The sequence below is a fragment of the Cnephaeus nilssonii genome (assembly GCF_951640355.1).
Source record: "Cnephaeus nilssonii genome assembly, chromosome: 16".
Classification (NCBI taxonomy): domain Eukaryota; kingdom Metazoa; phylum Chordata; class Mammalia; order Chiroptera; family Vespertilionidae; genus Cnephaeus; species Cnephaeus nilssonii.
The window spans coordinates 6,430,852-6,452,978 of record NC_137087.1 but is presented as its reverse complement, the minus strand read 5'-3'; the positions used below and the strand labels follow the sequence as shown (position 1 = coordinate 6,452,978).

The 22,127-nt window shown below is 57.6% G+C and overlaps 1 protein-coding gene across 2 annotated transcripts in view; it reads left to right on the top strand.

Annotated features, from left to right (window-relative positions):
* The first annotated feature begins 946 nt into the window (after nt 1–946).
* TMEM273 (transmembrane protein 273) overlaps nt 947–22,127 on the top strand; it is a 48,792-nt gene continuing 27,611 nt past the window's right edge. For both annotated transcript variants that reach the window (XM_079793034.1, XM_079793033.1), the window contains exon 1: nt 947–1,025. In XM_079793034.1, coding sequence (XP_079649160.1) covers nt 980–1,025 — 46 coding nt within the window. In that variant the 5' untranslated portion in view covers nt 947–979. The remainder of the gene's footprint in view (nt 1,026–22,127) is intronic.

The following is a 22,127-nucleotide window of genomic DNA, read 5'->3' as shown; positions in this document are numbered from 1 at the left end:
AGCTGCCATTGCGCTGACTTCCATGGTGAACAGTGGCCTTCCTTACACACTGGAGCTCGTGGCTGGGCGGGTGTCAAAAAGAACAGACGCCTGGGCCCGCATCTGTGGGGAGCACGGGGGTGGGGGTGGGGGTGGGGGGTGGGGGCTGGCGCCCCGGGTCTGGGTCTGTGGGCTTGGAGGGAAGTCCTGTCTGTCCGCTCTGTCCGCTGCCTCTCCTGGAAAGTCCGCCTTCAGCCCGTGAGCGCACCCGCCTAACCCCGCGGCCCCCGACGCCGAGCGCATCGGTGTGGGCATCGCCCGGGAGCGCACAGGCCCGCGGCACTCTCTGCGCGTGTCACCGCCTCCCCCCCCCCCCCCCTCCCCACGTGTCAGCGCGTGGTAGATGTCGCCCTGCCTCTTCCCGGGTGGAAATAGAGGGACATATATTTCTATGTCATAAGCGTTTTCTAAGTATTTTTATAATTGCATTTCAGTATTAGCTGGTTTCCTTTATCATCCCTACACACTTTGAGGAATTTAAAATAAAGGGGCCCATGGCACACAAACGCTGTGGGCCGGGGAGGGCGGCTTTCTGACCTCCCCAAGGCTGGCTGACCCCTGCAGGAGCTGGGCGCCAGGCAGAGTGCCTTTGCCCACATCCCCCCCCCCCCCCCCCCCCCCCCCAGGCCATGGTCTCTGGGCAGGAACGTGCACCCAGCTGTGTTTCTGTCTGTGCGGTGTGGGAGGGTTACAGGAGGCCGTGCTGGTTCAAACCAGAGCCCAACGTGTCCCAGGGGGCCCTGACTGGGGCCACAGCCCTCCACCCGCTGGCAGAGGCCGGGTCGGGCCTTGGCAGGCCTGCCCGCAGACAGGCAGGAGGAACTAAGCAGCGTGGGCGTGGCAGTGGCTTCCTCCCCTTCCTTCCGTGGGCCTGGCTGCGTCCCCAGGAGCTCGGGCCACACAGCCTGCCTGCCGCTCTGCAGGGCCCGGAGCAGCCAGCATGGGCTGGGCGGCCGGCCTGCTGAGATCCCTCCTCCTCCTCCTGAGTAAGTGAGGGTGCGGTGAGGGGGGACGTTACTCTTGCGGGGGCGGGGGAAGGGGGAGGGGACTGGGTGAGCCTTTGCACACTAGGGCCCAGTCCCTGAAGCATGGCTGTGTCCCTGTGGACAGATGGCTTTGCTCACTTTGATGGACAGTGAGCATTGCTCTTGTCTGGTTCATTCCAGCTGCAGCTCACAAATGCTGCCGGGCCTGGGAGAACCGGAAAGGGTCATGTGGCAGAAAGCGCTCTGGGCTTGGGACCCGGACCCCTCTGGCTGGGGCTGTGGGTGGCTCCACTGCCCACAGACAGCAGCAAACCTCAGGCCCGCGGAGCGTCAGTTTCTGAGCCAATAGAACAGGTGAAGTGCTTATCTTTAGGATAGCGCGCACATTAAGTTGAATTTAATCAAGTCAAACCAAAATAGTTCCACAAGATGAGGAAATGCAGGCCTGCGGATGCCCCTCTGCAGCTGGTGGGAGTGTCTGCGGGGGGGGTGGGGGGGGTGGGGAAGCGGCGCCTGACGCAGAGACACCTTTGCTTCTAAAGTCACCTCTGACCCTGTGCATCGGAGAAGGACCGGGCAGAGGCAGCGGCCAGGGAAAAGCGCAGCCAGAGGTGCAGGGAGAAGTGGACGGCCCGCGGCACAGGAGGAGCCGGGAGAGGCAGGGGCGGAGGCACAGAGGGCGTCAGAAATGCTAGAGGGAGGCAGCCAGACGAGGCCAGAGCCACGCAACTTGGCCAGATCCCCTTTGCCAGCAACTGTTCTCTCTTAAAAAGGCGATGGGCACCCTCATGCCGACAAGGATGCTCTTTCCCAGAGCTCGCCCTGGGCCAAGACTCGGAGGCAAGCAGGCGGCCTAAAGTGACTCGCAGGGTGGGACTCTGAAGCTGGCAGCAAGCCCAGCGGAAAACTGACAGACAGACAGTCACACGTGGGAACACTCCCCGACAGTGGCAACGAGGGACGGTGAGGCCCAGCGAGCAAGACTGGGGCCTGCAGGGCAGCTCGTGCCCAGTGCGCTCGGTAAAGTGGCAGAAGATGGCAGAGGTTCTAACCTGCTCCTGCTTTTGACCTATTTAGATCATCTGTCCTGCGGGAAAAGGAAGTTAGGGTTAAGAAGCCCAACCAGAAAATGTGCAGATTATACAAAGAACTACAAACAAACAGTAAGCCTTTACAATGCTCGAGCTCACCAATAAGCAAAGAAGTAGACACACCTGAAGTTGTTAGTGCTTCCTGGTCTGCTAGACTGCTGTCTCCGGTAAACCTGCCTGCGCTCGCTCAGTGCCCGCGCAGCTGTGGAGCAGGTCCCGCTCTTGCCTGCATTTACGGGTGAGGCTGCTAGGACTTGGCCACGGTATCCCAGCTAGTGGTGCTTTCAAAACTCCTAGCAGAGATATGGTTAGGAGTGAGCCTCCGCTCTAAACCCCCCTGAGCATCCACCCTTGCCTGACTCGGCAGCTCAGAGACGGGCAGGTTACTCATCTCCACGGGGTGCAGCTTGCTCCTCTGTGACTTGGGGGATGCTCACAGCACCACTCCCAGGGCTGGGCAGGGAATTCGCTCTGTCCCGCCTGTCGAGCACCCAGCACGCAGCCAGCATCTGACACGAGCTGCACACTCACCACTGGATGCTCAGGGAACTCATTGATCCAACCTTCCCAGAAGGCAATTTGGCAATAACCCAGAAATCGCAACTTCAGGGTTTATCTTAATGAAATAATAGGGCGAAGCTCCCCAAATATTTAATAGGCTGTTACCCAGCACTGCTGACCACAGTGAAAAGCAAAACAAGCGATTAGCAGCAGGAGTCTGGCTCGATCCCTTGTGCTCTATGGTTTCAAACATGACCCAGGATGTTGAGTGAAAGACAGCGCTCCCGGGACCCACGCGCACAGAGGAGGGCCACGGCCACCGCCCGGCAGGCACAATGATGCGTTGTGTTTGGCGATGGTTTGCTCACCTAACCGAAACCTGACTGGCCAATGGTTAATAGCACCCTTTATTCTTTTCAGGAAATGGGATGATCAGGCATTTTTTAAGTTTCTCTGTGTTGAAATTTTTCATAATGAACATATATATTCATAATTCCAATACATACATTTCTGTGAACAAAATAAAATAACCAGGCAGTCTATTGAAAGCAGCAAGGGAAAGGGTTTTCCCTTTGTGGGCTGGAGGGAGGGACCGAGGGGGTTACCCCGTACAACTTACTAATGAGTGACCTGGGAGGACAGGTGCCAGCCGGTCCCTCCGGGGCAGAGTGAGCAGTGGGTAAGGCCTCAGGGACCGCGAGAAAGGGGCGTCTCTGCCCGTCACCCCAATGACATCAGGGGACTCCACACTCAGCAACGGGAGAGTTTTGAAAACGCAGTTTTTGAATATCCTGAAAGTATTTTTTGTTATTAATCCTCACCTGAGGATATTTTTTCCATTGATCTTTAGAGAGAGTGGAAGGAAGAGAGGAAGGGGGAGAGGGGGAGAGAGAGAGAAACATCCGTGTGAGAGAGATTCATGATTTGCCTTGACTGGGAATTGAACCTGTGACCCTGTAACACAGGCCAGGGCTAAAAATATTTTAAAAACATAACAAACATTCATGGGCCCAACATCATGAATTAACACATTTAAAGCTTTGGTTGTTTTAAAGGTAAATGTATTTAAAAGTATCTAGATGATAAGTTGACATATTCAGCAAAGAAACCACATCAGAGATGGAGTTGAAGCCTTTTGGCTCCCTCCTCTGTCTTGCTTCCCCCATCCCCCCCCCCCCCCACCGGCCCCCCGCGCCTGGGTTTGGCTGTACTTCCTTCCTGTGCCACTTTCTAGGTGGTAAGGACGTGACCTGGGTGCACACAGCACACTCCACATGCGGCAGCGGCCACCGCATTCTGACCACATGAACCAGACGTGCTGGCTGCAGCTGCCCGTGTCGTCTGTCCTGACACTGCATGTAGCTTGGCTGTCCGTTCCGCTGCTAGTGGGGTTGAGGTGGTTCCTAGCTCCTCCCCAGCCCTCCGGGTCCTGCCCCGGGACTCGGTGCAGTGTGTTCCAGGAGGCGCACCTGGGAGCGGAGGCGCTGAGTCATGGTGTGCACGGCTCCTGGTATTGGTTATTGCCAATTGCTTCCCGCCGGAGGGCTGGCTCTGTCCCCTGCAGACCCAGCCACACTTGCTGTGATCAGACTTCTCCTTTTTGCCAGTGGGAGGACTGTGAAATGTTCTTGCCAAGTTTTCAGGTTATGTGTTCCTGATTACTAATGAGAATAACCATTTTCCTATATTTACCACACAGTTAGGTTCCCTTTTCTGTATATTTCATTTTAGTTATATTTGGTTATTGGTCTTCTGTGTATTGTTTTTCTGGGTATTAATTATTTGTCTGTGCCATGTGTTGCGAATATTTGCAAATATCTTCTCTCAGTATGTTTTTTATCTTTTATCTTTGTGGCATCCTTTGCTCTGCAGAAGTCTCTAAATGTGATATAATCAAATCTATCAGAGAGAGAGAGAGAGAGAGAGAGAGAGAGAGAGAGAGAGAGAGAGAGAACTTTCTTTCTGAGCCATTTGAAAGTAAGTTGTGCACACATTTTTTTTTTTTTTAATTTTAGCCCCTAACTACACTCATGTGTGTTTCTCGGGAGATACTCTCTTATGTAACCACAGCACAGCGATCAGCTCAGGAAATGTAACCGTGACAAGTGCTGTTACAGAACCTGCCATGGCCCCGGCTGACCCGGCGCCCCGTGCAGCTTTCGCTGTGCCTGAGCCAAAGCCTGTGGAGGCTGGGCACCGCGCAGCCCTGCCCTCCGCCTCCTGTAACCTCACATCTCGGCCTTTGCTCTTCCACGACATTGGTGTTTGAGACGCTCCCATCCCTTCCTCTCACAGGACGTTTTCACAGAACCTTGGGGCTGCACGGAATCCTAGGGTTAGATTCTCGTTTCCCTTCCCCACGCGAGAACGGCACGCCTGCCCGTGCCCTGCAGTGGCACACGGGGAGCCGCAGGCCGCCAGTCTGAGAAAGGCCGGGTGCTTTGGGCATAATGACAGGAGACTTACAACTAGGTTTTGGTTTGTGCTTGTCACAATGCTAAATAAATTATTTGCGACTTAACCATCAACCGATCAATATTTTTAAAGTTTGCTAAAATATTGCTTTAAGAATAGCGATTGAAAACATCTGATAAAATTTCTAGACATTTTATTAGAGGTTGCACCTTCCTTTTTATTTTAATTTTATATTTTTATTGATTTCAGAGAGGAAGGGAGAGGGCTAGAGAGATAAAAACATCAGTGATGAGAGAGAATCATAGATTGACTGCCTCCTGCACACCCCACACTGGGGATGTGCCCTGACTGGGAATTGAACCATGACCTCCTAGTTCATAGGTCGATGCTTAACCACTGAGCCACACGGGCTGGGCCGCACCTTCCTTTTAAAAAGCTGGCATGTAATATATTTCTATGGACTCTAATTCCAACCCAAATGCCAGCCATCTGTCTCCATTTTAATCCCGTTGGAAAGCACCCGCTGAAATCTATGCATTACTATAATCACGTTAATAAAAGAAATACAATATCACTTTAATTATGTTCCAGTTGCCTAAAACATCCTTCATTAAAGGAGCCAGAGTTATTGAAGAGAACAGCCTTTTCCCTCCCCTTAATTTATAATGAAAAGATGGCAGAGGCAGGGTAAAGAGAATTAAATTCGTTTTTATCTTACAAGTCAAAGTCATCACTTTATTCCTTGGCTCAGAGGTCCCTGAGATCTTTGTAAAAATCTTTCCTGACAGCTTTCCCCGGCTCCAGGTTCCTGCCAAGAGGATGGCTCAGATGGTGTGCGGATTCCAGCGAGAGAGAACTCTTGATGAATTGTTTCTTTTTCTGTGTAACAGATCTCCACAAACGTACCACAAGGAAACGAATACCCCAGGTCTGTCAGAAAGGCAGCCTGGGAAAGGAAGAGCTGCGGCCCCAGGAAGCGGGGCGAGATCTCCTGATAGAGGGAGAATTTGCTTCATGGCTCTGCTCATCTTCTAATTGGATTGCTTTTGTGTTTGTTTTGTTTTATTTTGTGTTGTCTTTTTTTAAGTACCGAATTTTAAGAGTTCTTAATATATTCCACATGAGTCCTTAATCAAATATATGATCTGCAAATATGTCCTCCCAGTCCCTTAGCTTGTCTTTCATTCTCTTCACAGGGTCTTTCGCAGCAAAACGTTTCATTTTAATTAAGTCTAATTTACTGATATTTTTATGGATCATGCTTTTGATATTATGTCTGAGAAATTTTCACCAAGCCCTAAGTCATCAAGAGTTTATCTTACATTTTCTTCTAACAGCGATATGGTTTTACACTTTTCATTTAAATCTCTTACCCACTTTAAGTTCCTTTGTGAATTTAGGTCAAGGTATTATTCCCCGTAAACACCCAGCTGCTCCAGAACGCTGGGCTGAAAGTCCACCTCCCTCGATTGAACTGATGTGGCTCCCCGGTCTAAATTCAGGTGGTCATACTTGTGTGGACGATTTCTGAGTTACCATTTCCTTTTTGTTTATGTACTAGAGGCCCGGTGCACGGATTTGTGCATCAGTGGGGTTCCTCAGCCTGGCCTGTGCCCTCTTGCATTCTGGGACCCCTCAGGGGATGTCAGACTGCCAGTTTTGGCCCGATCCCCACAGGCCAGTGAGCGTCATAAGTACCGGTCAAACAGTCAAATAGTCAAATGGTCGCTTAAGCTTTTATATATATAGACTAGAGGCCCAGTGCACAAATTCATGCACGGGTTGGGTCCCTTGGCCTGCCCAGCGATTAGAGCAGAGTGGGGCCAGCCAGCCAGAGGGGAGGGACCGTGAAGGTTGGCCAGCTGCAGGAGGTTGGCTGTGGGAGCGCACTGACCACCAGGGGGCAGCTCCTGCATTGAGCGTCTGCCCCCTGGTGGTCAGTGAGCGACATAGCTACCGGCCAGTCATCTGGTCTGGTCATCCGGTTGTAACGATCATTTAGGCTTTTATATTTATAGATGTGTCAGGTACTTTTCCAATAACACACAGTCTTGATTTCTGTAGGTATATGTGTTTTAAGATGGGAGAGTAACTCATACATTATCCTTCTTTTCAAAAAAGTTTTTAACAATTCTAGTTCCTTTACCCTTCAATAATCTTATCTATAACAACAAAAACTTTGCTTGGATTTTGATAGAATTACATTAATTCTTTATCAATTTGGGAATAGTTGACATATTTGCCATACTGAGTTTCCATGAATTTCGTAAGTATTTCCATTTATTAAGTTTTTTAAATTTCTCTTATCAGCCTTGTAGAGTTTTCCATATGAAACCTATACATGTATTATTAGACTTGCACCCAAGCATTTCTAAGTGACTGTGAATTGTATTGTATTTACGTTTTCTCTTTCTATGTGTGATTGTTAGTACACAGAAGTGCAATTGATGTGTGTGTCAGTCTTGCACCTGGCTCTTTGCTGAACCCACTTATGGTTCTCAGAGTTATTTTTTAGATGTCTTGGGATTTTCTATACAGACCATGGTGTCATCTGCACCCAGGGACAGTGTGTCTTCCTTTCTAAATGGCATGCCTTTTCTTTCCTTTTCTTCACTCATTGGGTTGGCAGGACCTTCCTGTACTACGTTGAAGAGGCTTGGTGATGGCTGATATCTTTGCCTTGTTCTTGAACTTAGTGAGAAATCATCTTGGTTCTCATTATTAAGTATGATACTAGCTGTGGTTTGTGTGTTTTCTTTTTAGAAGTTGAAGAAGTTTTCCTCTATTTCTAGTTTTCTGAGAGTTTTTGTTATGAATGGTGTGGAATTCTGTCAAAGGCCATTGCCGCCTCACTAATGTGACTGTGCGGTGTGTATCTTGTTTAGCGGGTTACTAGGGTGGAGTACATTGCTGGGTTCTTGATATTGAACAGGCCTTGCATCCCTGAACAGACTCCACTGGTCACACGTATAATCCTTTTACCATGTTGGTTCTATCTGGTAATGTTTTGGTAAGGGTTTGGCTCTGTATTCATGGGAGACAGTGGTCTACAGTTTTCTTTTTTGCATTGTTTTTGTCTGGTTTTAAGGTTACAATAATGCTGTTGTCATAAAAGGAATTAGGGAGTGTTCCCTCCTCTTCTCTTTTCTGGATGGGATTGTAGAGTGTTGGTGCTAACTTTTCTTTAAACATTTGCTAGAATTCTCCCACAAAATGCTCTAGGGATGCAGGTTTCCTTTGGGGGAATTTGTAGATTATGAATTCAATTTCCTAAATTTGAAGTATCTATTTCATATTGGGTGGGTTAGTATAACTTGTACTTTTTTTCTTTTCTTTCTTAAAATCCTCATCCAATGATATGTTTTTTATTGATTTTAGAGAGAGGAAAGGGGAGAGAGAAACATTGATGTAAGAGAGAAACATCGAAACATCGATTGGTTGCCTCCCATATGCGCTGGGACCAGGGATGCAGCCCGCAACCTAGGTATGTACCCTGACTGGGAATCGAACCTGCAACCCTTTGGTGTACCAGATGACCCTCCGACCCACTGAGCCACCAGCCAGGGCTGTGATAGTTTGTACTTTTTGAGGAATTTTATATAAGTCATCAGGTTTTTATGTATATAGAGTTGTTCAAGGTATTTCCTTATTTCCATTTCTGATGTATGCACGGTCTGTGGTGATACCCCTGCTTCATTCTGATCTTGGTAACTGATGTCTTTTCCCTTTTTCCTTTGTTAATCTTGCCACAGGTCTGTCACTTTGACTAAGTTTTCAAAGAACCAGTTTTTTGTTTCACTGATTTTCTCTATTATTTTTGCTTTCAATCTTCATTGATTTCTGCTCTTGTTTTTATTACTTCCTTCTGCTAGCTCTGGCTTTATTTGATATTCTTCTGGTTTCTTCAAGTGGAATATTAGATTATTAATTTAAGATTTCCTCTTTTCTAATGTAAAAAAGGGCATTCAGTGCTATAAATTGCCCTCTCAGCACTGCGTTAGCTGTGTCTCACAAATGTTGATATGTGTGTTTTCATTGTTCTCTAGTTAGTAAATCTTTTGATTCTCTTGGGACTTCTTTGACCCATGCATTGTTTAGGAGTATTGTTAGTTTCCCAGCATTTGGTAAATTTCATGTAATCTTTCTATTATTTATTTCCAGTTGAATCAATTGTGATCAGAGCACACACTTTGTATGATTTAAATCCTTCCAAATTTGTTGAGGTTTGACCCATAGTATCGTCTATCTTAACACATCCTACAGGAGTGTTTAAAGGGGATGTGTATTCTGCTAGTGTTGGGTCCTGTTGTTTGGCAGGGTGGTTGAATTTGTTTACTACAGTGGGACCTTGGTTCTTGAACTTAATTCATTCTGGGAGGCTGTTGGAGAAGAGACTTGTTTGAAAACCGAATCATTTTTCCCCCCCATTAGAGACAATGTACATTGAATTAATCCTTCCCAGACCCTGTATGATCCCGGTTTCAACCTTTCCTATACACAGTGCACGTCTCACGTGCTGTTTAACCTGTAAACAAACACTTCTTTGTTAAGTTTGTCGAACCGCCCCTCCCAGCCGTGAGGGAGCACTGCCAGCCCTGGCTCCAGGGTGTCTCTGGAGGTCAGTTCGCAGCATCTGCGCTCTTTCACGTTTCGTTCCTCCAAAAGGCTGTCACCGCTAACTGTCCTAGGGGGTGAAGACAGGAGGGGCGCCTGGCAGAGTGCCTGCAGGAAGTCCCTGTGGCCCTGGCACCCTGGGTGGGGCCACAGCTGAGAGGCTGAGAGGCCAGCGCTGGCCTGGCCGACACAAATCCGCGCACTTTCATTCACTTCCCAGTCAGACCGCGTGCTTCCCCTTTAAAGTGGCCATTCCAGTAAGCACCCGTCACACCCAGACCCTCATTTACCCACCAGCATCGCTTGAACCGCTTCTTTTATTAAATCTGATTCCACGAAATGACCAGCTAACGGTTCTCAGGAAGATGAGCTGGCTCACGCTCTCCTGCTTGTCTGAAGGAACAGACGCTGGAGCAGCCGGGAGTTCCTGCCTGGACTGCCTGTGCCCCCGGAGCCTGTGCAGGCCTCGGGCCTCGGGTCAGGGAGCCGGTGTCCGGGGAAGAGTGAAGGCTGTCCCAGAGTCCGGGGCCGTGGACACGGGGCTTTCTCCTACATGAAGCAAGGACTGACTTTTTTACCAGGCGTTTCTGGGGCCCAAAGATGAGTGAGTCAGGCCCCAACTCGGAAGGGCAGAGAGTCTGTTAGGAGGACAGAGGAAGGTGGTGTGTTCAGCCCAGAAGGAAACAGAGAAACAGAGGAAGTTCCTTAATCCGATCCAGGTGTCTGGGAGGGCTTCCTGGAGGAGGAGTTCTGCCGAGAGCGGGTTGATTATGTCTCGGCCTCGCTGCGATCCTTCAGCAGCTGCTCACACAGCGACCCACAGTGTCACTGCGTGCACAGGCCCAGCTCTGTCAGGCAGCCCAGCCCTGCTCCTGCTCCCAGCCCACCTATACCCTCCCGCCCTGCGGCCTCCTCCTCAGGTCACCGCCCGCCCCAGTGCGGACTGTGCGCCATCCCCAGGGCCAGGGGTGCTGGCTCCGTGATCCTCCGGATCCCGGGAGCACCGGTTTCACACCCCTCTGATGGGCTCTCCTTCCCCCCTGCACTGTGGCCTCCTTCAGGGCAGGGATCTGCCCTGGCTCAGCCACCACTCGGCTCTGCCCTGACTGGCACTTGTTTGCGAGTGGATGCGCATGAAGGGGGGTCCCCAGCACGAGTCTGGTTGGGACCAGAGGGCAGGAGGGGTGGGCGGGCCGCATGGGTGGAGGGCCTGAGTTGAGGCTGAGAGGTGAGCCTGCTTGGTGGAGGGGGCTCGGTGAGCCACGAGGAGGGAGGTGAGCAGCCAGGAGGCAGGGCAGCTGCAGGGCAGGAGGGCGGCCTGGGACATTTGGAGCCTGGCATCCCGCGTCCGTCCCCATGGAGGCAGCACGTGGCTGAGACCTGGACTTGGCTGAGATGCCCTGTCGGTCACAGTTTTCGGCCGACCATGCTCCACCCCACAGACTTCAGGGATGGACAGGCAGCTGCACTGGCCCCGAAGGCTCCGTGACCTTCAGAGAGGGTTCCCGAGGGGACCCGGGGCCACGGAGAGCAGAGACCTCCTAGGCTCCACCTGAGCCACAGGACTCAGTGTGACCTGCAGGCAGCCTGGGGCCACTGTGACACCTGCCCCCCCCCCCCCCCCCGTGCCCATGTGAGACTCCTGTGGAGACCAGCGGGCCGGGTTCAACCCCCCATTCGGGTGTGGGACACTGAGAGGGCACAGTACCTGCTGTTGCTTCCCAGAAATGAGGGTTATGGTCCCCAGGAGGCAGCCCTGCCCTCCCCTTCCCCTGTCCTTCCCCTTCCCCTGTCCTCCCCCTTCCCCTGTCCTTCCCCTTCCCCTGTCCTTCCCCTTCCCCTATCCTTCCCCTGTCCTTCCCCTTCCCCTTCCCCTTCCCCTGTCCTTCCCCTGTCCTCCCCCTTCCCCTTCCCCTGTCCTTCCCCTTCCCCTTCCCCTGTCCTTCCCCTGTCCTTCCCCTTCCCCTTCCCCTTCCCCTTCCCCTGTCCTTCCCCTGTCCTTCCCCTTCCCCTTCCCCTTCCCCTTCCCCTTCCCCTTCCCCTTCCCCTTCCCCTTCCCCTGTCCTTCCCCTGTCCTCCCCCTTCCCCTTCCCCTGTCCTCCCCCTTCCCCTTCCCCTGTCCTTCCCCTGACCTCCCCCTTCCCCTGTCCTCCCCCTTCCCCTGCCCTCCCCTTCCCCTGTCCTTCCCCTTCCCCTTCCCCTTCCCCTGTCCTACCCCTTCCCCTGTCATTCCCCTTCCCCTGTCCTTCCCCTTCTGTTCCCCTGTCCTTCCCCTTCCGCTTCCCCTGTCCTTCCCCTTCCCCTGTCCTTCCCCTTCTGTTCCCCTGTCCTTCCCCTTCCCCTGTCCTTCCCCTTCTGTTCCCCTGTCCTTCCCCTTCTGTTCCCCTGTCCTTCCCCTTCCCCTTCCCCTGTCCTTCCCCTTCCCCTGTCCTTCCCCTTCCCCTGTCCTTCCCCTTCCCCTGTCCTTCCCCTTCCCCTGTCCTTCCCCTGTCCTTCCCCTTCCCCTGTCCTTCCCCTTCCCCTGTCCTTCCCCTTCCCCTTCCCCTGTCCTTCCCCTTCCCCTTCCCCTTCCCCTGTCCTTCCCCTGTCCTTCCCCTTCCCCTTCCCCTTCCCCTTCCCCTGTCCTTCCCCTGTCCTCCCCCTTCCCCTTCCCCTGTCCTCCCCTTCCCCTTCCTCTGTCCTTCCCCTGCCCTCCCCCTTCCCCTGTCCTCCCCCTTCCCCTGCCCTCCCCTTCCCCTGTCCTTCCCCTTCCCCTTCCCCTTCCCCTGTCCTACCCCTTCCCCTGTCATTCCCCTTCCCCTGTCCTTCCCCTTCTGTTCCCCTGTCCTTCCCCTTCCGCTTCCCCTGTCCTTCACCTTCCCCTGTCCTTCCCCTTCTGTTCCCCTGTCCTTCCCCTTCCCCTGTCCTTCCCCTTCTGTTCCCCTGTCCTTCCCCTTCCCCTTCCCCTGTCCTTCCCCTTCCCCTGTCCTTCCCCTTCCCCTGTCCTTCCCCTTCCCCTGTCCTTCCCCTTCCCCTGTCCTTCCCCTGTCCTTCCCCTTCCCCTGTCCTTCTCCTTCCCCTGTCCTTCCCCTTCCCCTGTCCTTCCCATTCCCCTGTCCTTCCCCTTCCCCTTCCCCTTCCCCTGTCCTTCCCCTTCCCCTGTCCTTCGCCTTCCCCTGTCCTTCTCCTTCCCCTTCCCCTTCCCCTGTCCTTCCCCTTCCCCTTCCCCTGTCCTTCCCCTTCCCCTGTCCTTCCCCATCCCCTTCCCCTTCCCCTGTCCTTCCCCTTCCCCTTCCCCTGTCCTTCCCCTTCCCCTGTCATTGCCCTTCCCCTGTCCTTCCCCTTCCCCTTCCCCTGTCCTTCCCCTTCCCCTGTCCTTCCCCTTCCCCTTCCCCTTCCCCTTCCCCTGTCCTTCCCCTTCCCCTGTCCTTCCCCTTCCCCTGTCCTTCCCCTTCCCCTGTCCTTCCCCTTCCCCTGTCCTTCCCCTTCCCCTTCCCCTTCCCCTGTCCTTCCCCTTCCCCTGTCCTTCCCCTTCCCCTGTCCTTCCCCTTCCCCTGTCCTTCCCCTTCCCCTTCCCCTGTCCTTCCCCTTCCCCTTCCCCTGTCCTTCCCCTTCCCGTTCCCCTGTCCTTCCCCTTTCCCTGTCCTTCCCCTTCCCCTTCCCCTGTCCTTCCCCTTCCCCTGTCCTTCCCCTTCCCCTGTCCTTCCCCTTCCCCTTCCCCTTCCCCTGTCCTTCCCCTTCCCCTGTCCTTCCCCTTCCCCTGTCCTAGCCCTTCCCCTTCCCCTGTCCTTCCCCTTCCCCTGTCCTTCCCCTTCCCCTGTCCTTCCCCTTCCCCTTCCCCTGTCCTTCCCCTTCCCCTGTCCTTCCCCTTCCCCTGTCCTTCCCCTTCCCCTTCCCCTGTCCTTCCCCTTCCCCTGTCCTTCCCCTTCCCCTGTCCTTCCCCTTCCCCTTCCCCTTCCCCTGTCCTTCCCCTTCCCCTTCCCCTGTCCTTCCCCTTTCCCTGTCCTTCCCCTTCCCCTTCCCCTGTCCTTCCCCTTCCCCTGTACTTCCCCTTCCCCTGTCCTTCCCCTTCCCCTTCCCCTGTCCTTCCCCTTCCCCTGTCCTTCCCCTTCCCCTGTCCTAGCCGTTCCCCTTCCCCTGTCCTTCCCCTTCCCCTGTCCTTCCCCTTCCCCTGTCCTTCCCCTTCCCCTTCCGCTGTCCTTCCCCTTCCCCTGTCCTTCCCCTTCCCCTGTCCTTCCCCTTCCCCTTCCCCTGTCCTTCCCCTTCCCCTGTCCTTCCCCTTCCCCTGTCCTTCCCCTTCCCCTTCCCCTTCCCCTGTCCTTCCCCTTCCCCTTCCCCTGTCCTTCCCCTTCCCCTGTCCTTCCCCTCCCCCTTCCCCTGTCCTTCCCCTTCCCCTTCCCCTGTCCTTCCCCTTCCCCTGTCCTTCCCCTTCCCCTTCCGCTTCCCCTTCCCCTTCCCCTTCCCCTTCCCCTGTCCTTCCCCTTCCCCTGTCCTTCCCCTTCCCCTGTCCTTCCCCTTCCCCTTCCCCTTCCCCTGTCCTTCCCCTTCCCCTGTCCTTCCCCTTCCCCTTCCCCTTCCCCTTCCCCTGTCCTTCCCCTTCCCCTGTCCTTCCCCTTCCCCTGTCCTTCCCCTTCCCCTTCCCCTGTCGTTCCCCTTCCCCTTCCCCTGTCCTTCCCCTTCCCCTTCCCCTGTCCTTCCCCTTCCCCTTCCCCTGTCCTTCCCCTTCCCCTGTCATTGCCCTTCCCCTGTCCTTCCCCTTCCCCTTCCCCTGTCCTTCCCCTTCCCCTGTCCTTCCCCTTCCCCTGTCCTTACCCTGTCTTTCCCCTTCCCCTGTCCTTCCCCTTCCCCTTCCCCTTCCCCTGTCCTTCCCCTTCCCCTGTCATTCCCCTTCCCCTGTCCTCCCCCTTCCCCTGTCCTTCCCCTTCAGTTCCCCTGTCCTTCCCCTTCCCCTTTCCTTCCCCTGTCCTTCCCCTTCCCCTGTCCTTCCCCATCCCCTTCCCCTTCCCCTGTCCTTCCCCTTCCCCTGTCCTTCCCCTTCCCCTTCCCCTTCCCCTGTCCTTCCCCTTCCCCTTCCCCTTCCCCTGTCCTTCCCCTTCCCCTACCCCTTCCCCTGTCCTTCCCCTTCCGCTTCCGCTTCCCCTTCCCCTTCCCCTGTCCTTCCCCTTCCCCTGTCCTTCCCCTTCCCCTGTCCTTCCCCTTCCCCTGTCCTTCCCCTTCCCCTTCCCCTTCCCCTTCCCCTTCCCCTGTCCTTCCCCTTCCCCTGTCCTTCCCCTTCCCCTTCCCCTTCCCCTTCCCCTGTCCTTCCCCTTCCCCTTCCCCTTTCCTTGTCCTCCCCCTTCCCCTGTCCTTCCCCTTCCCCTGTCCTCCCCCTTCCCCTGTCCTTCCCCTTCCCCTGTCCTTCCCCTTCCCCTGTCCTCCCCCTTCCCCTGTCGTCCCCCTTCCCCTGTCCTTCCCCTTCCCCTGTCCTCCCCCTTCCCCTGTCCTTCCCCTTCCCCTGTCTTCCCCTTCCCCTGTCCTTCCCCTTCCCCTGTCCTTCCCCTTCCCCTTCCCCTTCCCCTGTCCTTCCCCTTCCCCAGTCCTTCCCTTTCCTTGTCCTCCCCCTTCCCCTGTCCTTCCCCTTCCCCTGTCCTTCCCCTTCCCCTGTCCTTCCCCTTCCCCTGTCCTCCCCCTTCCCCTGTCCTCCCCCTTCCCCTGTCCTTCCCCTTCCCCTGTCCTCCCCCTTCCCCTGTCCTTCCCCTTCCCCTGTCCTTCCCCTTCCCCTGTCCTACCCCTTCCCCTGTCCTTCCCCTTCCCCTGTCCTTCCCCTTCCCCTTCCCCTTCCCCTTCCCCTTCCCCTGACCTTCCCCTTCCCCAGTCCTTCCCCTTTCCTTGTCCTCCCCCTTCCCCTGTCCTTCCCCTTCCCCTGTCCTTCCCCTTCCCCTGTCCTTCCCCTTCCCCTGTCCTCCCCCTTCCCCTGTCCTCCCCCTTCCCCTGTCCTTCCCCTTCCCCTGTCCTCCCCCTTCCCCTGTCCTTCCCCTTCCCCTGTCCTTCCCCTTCCCCTGTCCTCCCCCTTCCCCTGTCCTTCCCATTCCACTGTCCTTCCCCTTCCCCTTCCCCTTCCCCTGTCCTTCCCCTTCCCCTGTCCTTCGCCTTCCCCTGTCCTTCCCCTTCCCCTTCCCCTTCCCCAGTCCTTCCCCTTCCCCTTCCCCTGTCCTTCCCCTTCCCCTGTCCTTCCCCTTCCCCTGTCCTTCCCCTTCCCCTTCCCCTGTCCTTCCCCTTCCCCTGTCATTGCCCTTCCCCTGTCCTTCCCCTTCCCCTTCCCCTGTCCTTCCCCTTCCCCTGTCCTTCCCCTTCCCCTTCCCCTTCCCCTTCCCCTGTCCTTCCCCTTCCCCTGTCCTTCCCCTTCCCCTGTCCTTCCCCTTCCCCTTCCCCTTCCCCTGTCCTTCCCCTTCCCCTGTCCTTCCCCTTCCCCTGTCATTCCCCTTCCCCTGTCCTTCCCCTTCCCCTGTCCTTCCCCTTCCCCTTCCCCTGTCCTTCCCCTTCCCCTTCCCCTGTCCTTCCCCTTCCCCTTCCCCTGTCCTTCCCCTTTCCCTGTCCTTCCCCTTCCCCTTCCCCTGTCCTTCCCCTTCCCCTGTACTTCCCCTTCCCCTGTCCTTCCCCTTCCCCTTCCCCTGTCCTTCCCCTTCCCCTGTCCTTCCCCTTCCCCTGTCCTAGCCGTTCCCCTTCCCCTGTCCTTCCCCTTCCCCTGTCCTTCCCCTTCCCCTGTCCTTCCCCTTCCCCTTCCGCTGTCCTTCCCCTTCCCCTGTCCTTCCCCTTCCCCTGTCCTTCCCCTTCCCCTTCCCCTGTCCTTCCCCTTCCCCTGTCCTTCCCCTTCCCCTGTCCTTCCCCTTCCCCTTCCCCTTCCCCTGTCCTTCCCCTTCCCCTTCCCCTGTCCTTCCCCTTCCCCTGTCCTTCCCCTCCCCCTTCCCCTGTCCTTCCCCTTCCCCTTCCCCTGTCCTTCCCCTTCCCCTGTCCTTCCCCTTCCCCTTCCGCTTCCCCTTCCCCTTCCCCTGTCCTTCCCCTTCCCCTGTCCTTCCCCTTCCCCTGTCCTTCCCCTTCCCCTTCCCCTTCCCCTGTCCTTCCCCTTCCCCTGTCCTTCCCCTTCCCCTTCCCCTTCCCCTTCCCCTGTCCTTCCCCTTCCCCTGTCCTTCCCCTTCCCCTGTCCTTCCCCTTCCCCTTCCCCTGTCGTTCCCCTTCCCCTTCCCCTGTCCTTCCCCTTCCCCTTCCCCTGTCCTTCCCCTTCCCCTTCCCCTGTCCTTCCCCTTCCCCTGTCATTGCCCTTCCCCTGTCCTTCCCCTTCCCCTTCCCCTGTCCTTCCCCTTCCCCTGTCCTTCCCCTTCCCCTTCCCCTTCCCCTGTCCTTCCCCTTCCCCTGTCCTTCCCCTTCCCCTTCCCCTTCCCCTGTCCTTCCCCTTCCCCTGTCTTTCCCCTTCCCCTGTCCTTCCCCTTCCCCTTCCCCTGTCCTTCCCCTTCCCCTTCTCCTGTCCTTCCCCTTCCCCTGTCCTTCCCCTTCCCCTTCCCCTTCCCCTGTCCTTCCCCTTCCCCTACCCCTTCCCCTGTCCTTCCCCTTCCGCTTCCGCTTCCCCTTCCCCTTCCCCTGTCCTTCCCCTTCCCCTGTCCTTCCCCTTCCCCTGTCCTTCCCCTTCCCCTGTCCTTCCCCTTCCCCTTCCCCTTCCCCTTCCCCTTCCCCTGTCCTTCCCCTTCCCCTGTCCTTCCCCTTCCCCTTCCCCTTCCCCTTCCCCTGTCCTTCCCCTTCCCCTTCCCCTTTCCTTGTCCTCCCCCTTCCCCTGTCCTTCCCCTTCCCCTGTCCTCCCCCTTCCCCTGTCCTTCCCCTTCCCCTGTCCTTCCCCTTCCCCTGTCCTCCCCCTTCCCCTGTCGTCCCCCTTCCCCTGTCCTTCCCCTTCCCCTGTCCTCCCCCTTCCCCTGTCCTTCCCCTTCCCCTGTCTTCCCCTTCCCCTGTCCTTCCCCTTCCCCTGTCCTTCCCCTTCCCCTTCCCCTTCCCCTGTCCTTCCCCTTCCCCAGTCCTTCCCTTTCCTTGTCCTCCCCCTTCCCCTGTCCTTCCCCTTCCCCTGTCCTTCCCCTTCCCCTGTCCTTCCCCTTCCCCTGTCCTCCCCCTTCCCCTGTCCTCCCCCTTCCCCTGTCCTTCCCCTTCCCCTGTCCTCCCCCTTCCCCTGTCCTTCCCCTTCCCCTGTCCTTCCCCTTCCCCTGTCCTCCCCCTTCCCCTGTCCTTCCCCTTCCCCTGTCCTTCCCCTTCCCCTTCCCCTTCCCCTTCCCCTTCCCCTGACCTTCCCCTTCCCCAGTCCTTCCCCTTTCCTTGTCCTCCCCCTTCCCCTGTCCTTCCCCTTCCCCTGTCCTTCCCCTTCCCCTGTCCTTCCCCTTCCCCTGTCCTCCCCCTTCCCCTGTCCTCCCCCTTCCCCTGTCCTTCCCCTTCCCCTGTCCTCCCCCTTCCCCTGTCCTTCCCCTTCCCCTGTCCTTCCCCTTCCCCTGTCCTCCCCCTTCCCCTGTCCTTCCCATTCCACTGTCCTTCCCCTTCCCCTTCCCCTTCCCCTGTCCTTCCCCTTCCCCTGTCCTTCGCCTTCCCCTGTCCTTCCCCTTCCCCTTCCCCTTCCCCAGTCCTTCCCCTTCCCCTTCCCCTGTCCTTCCCCTTCCCCTGTCCTTCCCCTTCCCCTGTCCTTCCCCTTCCCCTGTCCTTCCCCTTCCCCTTCCCCTGTCCTTCCCCTTCCCCTGTCATTGCCCTTCCCCTGTCCTTCCCCTTCCCCTTCCCCTGTCCTTCCCCTTCCCCTGTCCTTCCCTTTCCCCTTCCCCTTCCCCTTCCCCTGTCCTTCCCCTTCCCCTGTCCTTCCCCTTCCCCTGTCCTTCCCCTTCCCCTTCCCCTTCCCCTGTCCTTCCCCTTCCCCTGTCCTTCCCCTTCCCCTGTCATTCCCCTTCCCCTGTCCTTCCCCTTCCCCTGTCCTTCCCCTTCCCCTTCCCCTGTCCTTCCCCTTCCCCTTCCCCTGTCCTTCCCCTTCCCCTTCCCCTGTCCTTCCCCTTTCCCTGTCCTTCCCCTTCCCCTTCCCCTGTACTTCCCCTTCCCCTGTCCTTCCCCTTCCCCTTCCCCTGTCCTTCCCCTTCCCCTGTCCTTCCCCTTCCCCTGTCCTAGCCGTTCCCCTTCCCCTGTCCTTCCCCTTCCCCTGTCCTTCCCCTTCCCCTGTCCTTCCCCTTCCCCTTCCGCTGTCCTTCCCCTTCCCCTGTCCTTCCCCTTCCCCTGTCCTTCCCCTTCCCCTTCCCCTGTCCTTCCCCTTCCCCTGTCCTTCCCCTTCCCCTGTCCTTCCCCTTCCCCTTCCCCTTCCCCTGTCCTTCCCCTTCCCCTTCCCCTGTCCTTCCCCTTCCCCTGTCCTTCCCCTCCCCCTTCCCCTGTCCTTCCCCTTCCCCTTCCCCTGTCCTTCCCCTTCCCCTGTCCTTCCCCTTCCCCTTCCGCTTCCCCTTCCCCTTCCCCTGTCCTTCCCCTTCCCCTGTCCTTCCCCTTCCCCTGTCCTTCCCCTTCCCCTTCCCCTTCCCCTGTCCTTCCCCTTCCCCTGTCCTTCCCCTTCCCCTTCCCCTTCCCCTTCCCCTGTCCTTCCCCTTCCCCTGTCCTTCCCCTTCCCCTGTCCTTCCCCTTCCCCTTCCCCTGTCGTTCCCCTTCCCCTTCCCCTGTCCTTCCCCTTCCCCTTCCCCTGTCCTTCCCCTTCCCCTTCCCCTGTCCTTCCCCTTCCCCTGTCATTGCCCTTCCCCTGTCCTTCCCCTTCCCCTTCCCCTGTCCTTCCCCTTCCCCTGTCCTTCCCCTTCCCCTTCCCCTTCCCCTGTCCTTCCCCTTCCCCTGTCCTTCCCCTTCCCCTTCCCCTTCCCCTGTCCTTCCCCTTCCCCTGTCCTTCCCCTTCCCCTGTCCTTCCCCTTCCCCTTCCCCTGTCCTTCCCCTTCCCCTTCTCCTGTCCTTCCCCTTCCCCTGTCCTTCCCCTTCCCCTTCCCCTGTCCTTCCCCTGTCCTTCCCCTTCCCCTTCCCCTGTCCTTCCCCTGTCCTTCCCCTTCCCCTGTCCTTCCCCTTCCCCTGTCCTTCCCCTTCCCCTTCCCCTGTCCTTCCCCTGTCCTTCCCCTTCCCCTGTCATTCCCCTTCCCCTGTCCTTCCCCTTCCCCTGTCCTTCCCCTTCCCCTGTCCTTCCCATTCCCCTGTCCTTCCCCTTCCCCTTCCCCTGTCCTTCCCCTTCCCCTTCCCCTGTCCTTCCCCTTCCCCTGTCCTTCCCCTTCCCCTTCCCCTGTCCTTCCCCTTCCCCTTCCCCTTCCCCTGTCCTTCCCCTTCCCCTGTCCTTCCCCTTCCCCTGTCCTTCCCCTTCCCCTTCCCCTGTCCTTCCCCTTCCCCTGTCCTTCCCCTTCCCCTGTCCTTCCCCTTCCCCTTCCCCTGTCCTTCCCCTTCCCCTGTCCTTCCCCTTCCCCTGTCCTTCCCCTTCCCCTTCCCCTGTCCTTCCCCTTCCCCTGTCCTTCCCCTTCCCCTGTCCTCCCCCTTCCCCTGTCCTCCCCCTTCCCCTGTCCTTCCCCTTCCCCTGTCCTCCCCCTTCCCCTGTCCTTCCCCTTCCCCTGTCCTTCCGCTTCCCTGTCCTTCCCCTTCCCCTGTCCTTCCCCTTCCCCTGTCCTTCCCCTTCCCCTTCCCCTGTCCTTCCCCTTCCCCTGTCCTTCCCCTTCCCCTGTCCTTCCCCTTCCCCTTCCTCTTCCCCTGTCCTTCCCCTTCCCCTTCCCCTGTCCTTCCCCTTCCCCTGTCCTTCCCCTCCCCCTTCCCCTGTCCTTCCCCTTCCCCTTCCCCTGTCCTTCCCCTTCCCCTTCCCCTTCCCCTTCCCCTTCCCCTGTCCTTCCCCTTCCCCTGTCCTTCCCCTTCCCCTTCCCCTTCCCCTTCCCCTGTCCTTCCCCTTCCCCTGTCCTTCCCCTTCCCCTGTCCTTCCCCTTCCCCTTCCCCTTCCCCTGTCCTTCCCCTTCCCCTGTCATTCCCCTTCCCCTGTCCTCCCCCTTCCCCTGTCCTTCCCCTTCAGTTCCCCTGTCCTTCCCCTTCCCCTGTCCTTCCCCTGTCCTTCCCCTTCCCCTGTCCTTCCCCATCCCCTTCCCCTTCCCCTGTCCTTCCCCTTCCCCTGTCCTTCCCCTTCCCCTTCCCCTTCCCCTGTCCTTCCCCTTCCCCTTCCCTTCCCCTGTCCTTCCCCTTCCCCTTCCCCTGTCCTTCCCCTTCCCCTACCCCTTCCCCTGTCCTTCCCCTTCCCCTTCCCCTTCCCCTTCCCTGTCCTTCCCCTTCCCCTGTCCTTCCCCTTCCCCTGTCCTTCCCCTTCCCCTGTCCTTCCCCTTCCCCTTCCCCTTCCCCTTCCCCTGTCCTTCCCCTTCCCCTGTCCTTCACCTTCCCCTTCCCCTTCCCCTTCCCCTGTCCTTCCCCTTCCCCTTCCCCTTCCCCTGTCCTTCCCCCTTCCCCTGTCCTTCCCCTTTCCTTGTCCTCCCCATTCCCTGTCCTTCCCCTTCCCCTGTCTTCCCTTCCCCTGTCCTCCCCCTTCCCCTGTCCTCCCCCTTCCCCTGTCTTTCCCCTTTCCCCTGTCCTCCCCCTTCCCCTGTCCTTCCCCTTCCCCTGTCCTTCCCCTTCCCCTGTCCTTCCCCTTTCCTTGTCCTCCCCCTTCCCCTGTCCTTCCCCTTCCCCTTCCCCTTCCCCTGTCCTTCCCCTTCCCCAGTCCTTCCCCTTTCCTTGTCCTCCCCCTTCCCCTGTCCTTCCCCTTCCCCTGTCGTTCTCCTTCCCCTGTCCTTCCCCTTCCCCTGTCCTTCCCCTTCCCCTGTCCTCCCCCTTCCCCTGTCCTCCCCCCTTCCCCTGTCCTTCCCTTCCCCTGTCCTCCCCCTTCCCCTGTCCTTCCCCTTCCCCTGTCCTTCCCCTTCCCCTGTCCTTCCCCTTCCCCTTCCCCTTCCCCTTCCCCTGACCTTCCCCTTCCCCCGTCCTTCCCCTTTCCTTGTCCTCCCCCTTCCCCTGTCCTTCCCCTTCCCCTGTCCTTCCCCTTCCCCTGTCCTTCCCCTTCTCCTGTCCTCCCCCTTCCCCTGTCCCTCCCCCTTCCCCTGTCCTTCCCCTTCCCCTCTCCTCCCCCTTCCCCTGTCCTTCCCCTTCCCCTGTCCTTCCCCTTCCCCTGTCCTCCCCCTTCCCCTGTCCTTCCCCTTCCCCTGTCCTTCCCCTTCCCCAGTCCTATCCCCTTTCCTTGTCCTCCCCCTTCCCCTGTCCTTCCCCTTCCCCTGTCCTTTTCCTTCCCTGTCCTTCCCTTCCCCTGTCTCCCCTTCCCCTGTCCTCCCCCTTCCCCTGTCCTTCCCCTTCCCTGTCCTCCCCCTTCCCCTGTCCTTCCCCTTCCCTGTCCTTCCCCTTCCCCTGTCCTTCCCCTTCCCCTGTCCTCCCCTTCCCCTGTCCTTCCCCTTCCCCTGTCCTTCCCCTTCCCCTGTCCTTCCCCCTTCCCCTTCCCCTTTCCCTTCCC